Source organism: Humulus lupulus, chromosome 2 (genome assembly GCF_963169125.1).
Source record: "Humulus lupulus chromosome 2, drHumLupu1.1, whole genome shotgun sequence".
Lineage (NCBI taxonomy): Eukaryota > Viridiplantae > Streptophyta > Magnoliopsida > Rosales > Cannabaceae > Humulus > Humulus lupulus.
The window spans coordinates 284886438-284894142 of NC_084794.1; the positions used below are offsets into that span (position 1 = coordinate 284886438).

Consider the following 7705-nt stretch of genomic DNA (forward strand, 5'->3'; position numbering starts at 1 on the left):
GAAGAGAAAAGACATCAACATAAACATTCTTCAATCTAGTTTTTCTTTCTTATCAAAACTCTTTTATTTTCATTTAATATTTATGTTTATGAAGATGAATATGATTATGGAGTAGTTTCCTTTTATAGTTAAGGGTTATTTCAAAACCCTAAACATGAGATCTTGAATCCATTGAAGAATTTTATTCCTTTTATTCCCTTATATTAAATTGCTTCTATTTTTCTATTTGAATGTTATGAATCTTGTAAAATCTTGTTTAGATGGCCACTAATTAAGGTTTTTCATTATTCTACTATCATCTTAGGATTTCTATTCACCTAATAGTTTAGGATTCTAAGTAGAGTGATAAATTGCAATTAAGGTATAGTGAGTAGTATTTTAATTGTGATGAAAAATAGAACATAGATTAAATGAATTGCATGCTTAATGAATTTGTTGCCTAGATTAACTTGTTTCCACATAGTGTAATGTTTTTCCTAGGTTAAATAGATCGCATGCTTAATGGATTTATTGCTTGGTAAAAAGGATTAATTAAGAGTGCTTAGCTTTAATTAATTATATTATGGAAACTGGGATAATTGACTGTTTAAGTGTTATCTGCGGGGTTAATAGTTTAATTGGGAGTAGGGAATATTATTCGTCATTGTTGATAGATTGATTGTCGAAGGAGGAGAACAATTCTTAACTGTTTTTTTTAAATCGTATTATCCATTGCTCTTTGTTTATTACTTTATTTTGTGTTATTAAATCTTGAAACAAAATCCTCTATTTAATTCTTCGTTTTATTTTGAATGATAGTCCTTGTGGGTTCGACCCTTACTACCACTTTATAAATAATTTAGTGAGTAATAAAGAATAAAATATTTAAATTTGATACGACATACGACACCCATCAATTTTTTGGCACCGTTGCCGAGGACTATTTTATTTAATTTGTTATTAATTTTTTTTTCTTTTTACTAACTTGGTCTATTAATCGTGGTTGATGTTTTCAGGGCCTGCATAAAACTTGATTTGATACATGACAATGTACTATCAACACTGTTATGATCCTCAAATATTTAGATATGACCCATAATCTAACAATTACAATTCACAATGGGAGGAATATTCTAATACTTTATATGGTGGACATCAATATGCTGAGACAAATTACTACTCTCAATCAAAATATAACGAATTCGCGCCACAATATTCAGATCTCATCAATGCAATGAATGCCAGCAATCTCCTACTTCAACAGATGTCAGAGCAGACTTATGAGCCTTTTCCTCAACAACCTCCTACAGGAATGTCACAAGATCAAGAACCATCAATTTCAGATATGCTAAAAACATTGGTGGCTTCAACTATACAGACCCAAGTTATTCTTCAAAGTACAGAAGCGTCTCTCAAGAATTTGGAGAGTACTATGGGAAAAATTGCTACATCATTGAATAATCTCGAGGTTGAGAATATTGGAGAATTACCCAAAGGATTAGAGAGTAATCCATTAGAGAATGATGATACCCTAACTCTTCAAAGTGGTCCACAACTTGATACGCCACCTTATCCAAACATAACGTTTGATCTAATTCCAATTCAAGAAGTCAACAATTCAACCTCAGAAGCATCTTCTCCACTGGAGATCGAAACTTTCACGTCAGTTGGTCCATCATCACAGAACATGCTACACAAACCAACTGTTAGTTCGTATGTCCCTATTCCTCATTTTCCGAGAAAATTGACAAAATTTAAGAATGAGAAGGAAAATAAGGTGGTCCTTAAAATCAACATTTCGCTCCTTAAACCCATTAACCAAGTACCACCATATGCTAAGCTTCCTAAGGAGTTGTCCACATATAAAAGGAAACTGAAGGGTGATAAAAAGATAAATGTGGGGGAGAATGTTTCTGCTATTCTCCAAAGGAAGTTTCTACCCAAGTGTCAAGACCTTGGGATGTTTATAAATCCATACACTATTGGTAAAACCAGGTTTGATAATTGTATGATAGATTTAGGAGCATCTATTAATGTTATGTCTTATTTTATTTTTGCATCTTTAAATCTAGGTTTATTAAAAGAAACTGGTGTTACCATTCGATTGGTTGATCGCACTATTGTGCCTCCCCTAAGGGTAGTTGAAGATATTTTGGTGCAGGTTCAATTTGGTAGGCCATTCTTACTGATTACAAGTACAAAGATGAATGTCAAAGTATGGGTACTTACAACAGAGTTTGATGGTGAAGTTATACAGTTTGATATGTTGAATTCTATTGATAAGTACAGGAGGAAGAAAGTTCTGTTAAATGACCAACTGTAACAATTATGACCACATCATTCAGTCGAGCTAATGACGTTAAACAAAGCAAACTTGCAGGAGTTTTTCTTACCCTTATCTTTTTATTTTTCATTGATTTTTATTATTATTTATTTAGTATATGCCTTGAGGACAATGCTTAAATTAAGTGTGGGGGAAGGGAAAACTGCATGTTTTATTTTTATTTGTCATTTATTTAGTTGTTATTTGTGTTTATGTTGTTTAGTTGATTTTTTTTTTTTGTTTATTTGTGTTTGTGTTGTTTAGTTGTTTCTAGTGTCGTTTTTTATTATTTTTTAGTTTGTCATAAGCATGGTTGTGTTGAAAGTTGTCTGTCAATGATAAAACTTCTGATTGAGATAAGAATATGTTTAAGAACTTGAAGAATTCTGCATGAATTGTGTGCTTAACTCTTGTGTGGTTGTTACATAAGTTTGATCTTAGATTTTTAAACATAATATGTGTACGATTAGATTTATCTTTCACTAGTGTTTGGAGATATGTATGCATCCTATTACTTATATATAGTCTTGACCACTCTAGAAACCATTGATTAATTGTTTGAGGCAAAATTCTAAGTACACATGATTAGGAAGATGATTAAGGCATGTTCTTTGAATCGTTTGAACCTTTCAAGCTTACTTATGAAATTGAAAATCCTAGTTTCCCATTTTGAGCCATAATGAATAATATTTTTCTTTTATAAGCCAATATCTAAACCTTTTGCATCTTAAATTTTTTATCCTTTTAGTGACCCATTACACCATAATTTTATATAATTGTTTGATTTGGTGGGTTAGGTTATGGATTGTAAGAAGGAGAAGTTGTAATGGTTTGTTGGATTATATTGTGAAAGTATATGATCTACTATTTCTCCCAATGAGTTTAATTGAAGAAAAAAAATAGAGAAAAAATATGCATAGAGAAATATTGAAAAAAAAATTGCAAATGTATAAGTGTGGGGGAAATAATAAGATCAATGTGAAAAGAATGAAAGGGAGAGATTACGTATTCTTCAGGTGTATGAGAAGTTTATGGGAAGATCTAGAGAATAGAAGAAAAAAAATATAGGCTATGGTGTGATTTAAGCTTAAATATTCATTTTCCATCTACCTTTAACCTTAGCCTTACATTACAAGCTTTTAAAGACATTTTGATTATTGATTGTGTGTGTTTACATTAGTGGAGAATAACTGGTTAATGTCTATGGAGTGGATGATTTTCATGAAAATATCTACTATACAAGAGACTTTAAAACATACTTTGGTTGAATGTTTTTGTTTTGGTAAGTTTGATTGTGTATAATCATAAGAGATCAAGTTTAAGTGGTAATTGGCATTGAGTTGAAATTCTGAGAATTGTGAAATTCGAATTTTTCTTATAACGTATTTGGTTAATCAATCTTTGAGACAACTAACGTTTTTGACAAAACCATTATTTATGTTTTTATTTGCTTATGTGTATAGTTTTTATTTTGTTTGCTCGAGGACGAGCAAATGTCAAGTGTGAGGGAATTTGATAAGTACTGAATTTGTCTATTTTTTATTCATTATTCTTCTATAATTATGAACTTGATTATTTATTTATATATGTTGAATTATTTTATTTTGTGTTTTTACGATTTTCAAGACATATGGATGAAAACGAATGAATTTTGGATGTTTTACAAACAATGGTTTAACTCGGAATTACAAGTCTAAAACTTCACACTTGATTTTGATACTTTTCCAATACTTTTTGGAAATATACCTAGAAATATAAGTTTTATATATTTTTCTTATCTTTCCATAGCTTTTTGAATCGTCCAATTCCAAATTATATCGAGGAAGTTATGCTTAAAATACTTTCAGTCGCTGCAGTAGAAGAAAACCAAAAAACGGGAAAATTTGCTACGGCCGCAGCCAGCCTTATTTCAAGTCGCGGCCTAGGGGACAGAACATAGTGGCCACGGCTAGAAATGTCCCAAGCTGCGGCCGAAGCCCGATTTTCTGGAAAATACATTTTCTAGTGGTCGCGGTGTAGCGTCCCGGAATTTCACTTAGTTAGATAGTAGTAATAGTACATAGTAATAGTTTATAGTATGTTAGTTTTAGTGGATATTGGTTCAAGTCGGGACTTAGTTGGATACTCGTAGAAATAGTTATGGATTTTATAAGTTTAATCTATAGTTTAGAAATATTAATTATAACATAAGGTTTGATTAATATTATTGGACATTGAATATTATTTATTATAACCTAATGTTTAGATAGAATTATTAAGAGAGTGACACTTGTCACAATCTTGTTTCATGTAGCTTAAGAAATAGAGATTTTGTTTAGGATTTTAAACGCACGAATCCCAAAAATATCACCTTTTCGGGTAACTGCAACCTTTTTCCCTTAAAATATGAGATTCTTTTAAACTGGTATTAACCTCCCCACTCTTGCGTGGGTACATCCTCAATGCCCAAACTTGACAATAGTTCAGGAATGACATCCAAGTCAATCTCGCCCTTTCGAGCCTTTAGTCTCAATTGAGGCAATCTTGTTATCTCGAGCTTTCGAGCTCGAGTTGTCAAAATTATAATTTCCTTATGATTTTCTATATAATGGGCCCTCACCTTTTTCTTCCTTGTTAGATGTCGCAGTACTCTGAGAATCGGTGGGGGCCCGAGTTCGTTATCCCTTATTACCCATCAACACCCAGTTCTGAGTCACCTTTCACTCGAAACCAGCGACTAATCCACGAGCATAAAGAGAGGAGTGAGCAAGAAGACATACAAGACCGCTTTCGATGTCAAATAGACGAGGTCGAAGAGAAAAAAAGGAAGAGACTTCAAGTGGTGGCTTATCCTGACCTAGACCCCGAGATCAAGCCTATTCCCTTAGACCCCATGCTTACAGTTACAGTCGCTTTTCCACTTGGTGTCCTATCTTTTACCATAATGGAGGACTCTTCAGCTCATCCATCCACCTCCCAAATTCTTTCACTCCCCACCTCGAAGGAGGATCTTTTTGAGGCTGAGCACTATTGGAGCTCAATCACGTCCACCAGCCATATATTCGAGTTGCTGGCCTATCATGGCCTTAAACTCTCTGGTACATTGATGTTCCGTTTGACGACCTCGAATGAAAGGATTTGCTCGCCCCGGGAGATGGCAATCCCAACCGTAAAGTCAAGCTCGCCGCCTGGAGCCGCAAGCATATAAGGATTGGGGCTCTGCTACCCTTGAAGACTTACTTCAAGGATTTCTTGGACTTCGTCGGACTTGCCCCCTTCCAACTCCAGACCAACTCTTTTAGGGTCTTGTCAGCCCTTAGGTTGTTGTAACATGAGATGAAATGGGAAGGGCCTTCGGCACCAGACATATTATATCTATTCTACCTCAAGAGCAACCCTTCTCGAGCTCGTGGAGGAGATGGCTTCTTTTACTTATCAAGCTATCCGAAAGAGAAACGGCTATTCGAGGATATTCCAAACCATCCTCCAAACTTCAAGACCGCATTCTTCTGGACGGATGGGCTCGCTCCTTCCTGGTTTTATTCCTTCCAACGCATCCGTGAGTATTTCAATATCCATATAATTAAATATATTCATCATGAAATATCCCATGATAATCGAGATTTATTATCAGATAACAACAAATCCCCAAGTAATAGAGATTTCCTAACAGCCACCGCGTTCAAACTAGGTTACCGACCTCAAACATATAGTTCACACACTTTCGAGATCGACCAACATCACGAGCTTGTTATTCTGGTTAGCAACACCCTTTTCTAGCAATATCATCAAGCTTAACCCTCGAAGATCAACCTTTTTGAGTTTGCAATGAAGGCTCGAATTGCTCTCAAATACTCTGGAGAAGATCCATCCTTTTGAGCTTAATGCTTAAGCTCGAACCCTCTTAACTGGTGCTTGATCACCAATAATAACAAATCAGGAAACATATCAATTCATACAAGTGTTGAGCCCTTACTTGACATTTTCGAGCTTACACTTTACGAGCCTGCATTTTGAGGCTCATTTAAGACAATTTCAAAATTCGGGTGTAACATAACTATTTCTTTAAAATCGTATTATCCATTGTTCTTTGTTTATTACTTTATTTTGTGTTATTAAATCTTTTAAACAAAATCCCCTATTTAATTCTTCGTTTTATTTTGAATGATAAATTGAATGATAATCCTTGTGAGTTCGACCCTTACTACCACTTTACTAATAATTTAGTAAGTAATAAAGAATAAATATATTTAAATTTGATACTACATACGACACCCATCATCACGTGTCACTTGATGAAAACATGGACAACAAAAATAATTTCATATTTTAAATATAATTATTTTGCACAAAAAAATAGAAATTTTTAATTAAAATTATTTTAACTATTTAAAGTTTTCAAATAAATAAAAATTTAAAAATAATTTAAATAAAAGTATTTAAAATTAATTTTCTAATTACATATTCATTGTTGGTTTCTTTTGTATTAATACAAAAAAATAAAAAAATATATTTTAAATATATAACTGCACTTAAGCTTAGGATATTTAGTTCTATAAAATTTTACTTTGATACCAAAAGTTATTTTTGACTAAATTAAAAAACTAGCTATTATTTTTCAAATTACCATACATCAATTCATTTTTTTTTTTAATTTCATTTATTTATTATATAAATCTTTAGTCTTTTCTTCATTTTGAATACAATAAATATGAATGAAAGAGGAACTACTTAAAAATGTTTAAGTGATGAATAATGTTTTATAAGTGTAGAGAATTACTCTAGCAAAATGTTAAAAAATTATATTTTACAAAATCTGGTGGAATGTTATTTTAAACATTTTTATTTATATTTTGAAGAATATTTTATTATACAAAAGCTATTCATGATTATTGAAAAATAAAATTTTGTTCAAAAGATAAAGAAATCGTCTTAAAAAATCACTCAATCACATTTTGTGTTTTACAAAAATATATATTTTAGTACCTTCTATTTTTCTTTCTTTCTAGTTTTTTTTTTTTTTTTTTTTTGAGAGGATGTAGTGCTTTCCCAAGTCTCATAAAGTCTTGTGTTATAAACTTAAGAGGAACTCTCATTCATGGTAATGTAGAGAAAAGATTCAAAATATAAAAAAAAATATATATATAGGGAGAGAATTTGATTATTAAGAATGAGGATAATACCCTTATGGAATTACAACTCAAAACAGTTGATACAATCAATATATCACAAGAAGATTGATAAAAACAACTTGCAAACTCTAAAAGGAAAAACCAAACGAGATAGATGCATGAACCAAAATGGAGAATACCAAAGTTTGCATGTGACCGATTCATTGTTAAAATTCTTATGATCTAAACCCTTGGGAGTTGCTTAAGACTTTCTACAATGGTGGAATGAGGATTGTGTCAATCTCAACGGATT

General features: G+C 32.1%; 1 protein-coding gene across 1 annotated transcript; it reads left to right on the forward strand.

The window, feature by feature from the left end:
* Nucleotides 1-1213: 1213 nt before the first annotated feature.
* Nucleotides 1214-2302, forward strand: LOC133815614 (uncharacterized). The gene is made up of 2 exons (XM_062248431.1): nucleotides 1214-1964; nucleotides 2052-2302. The coding sequence occupies exons 1-2, from the start codon at nucleotides 1214-1216 to the stop codon at nucleotides 2300-2302; spliced, it is 1002 nt and encodes a 333-aa protein (XP_062104415.1).
* Nucleotides 2303-7705: the final 5403 nt, after the last annotated feature.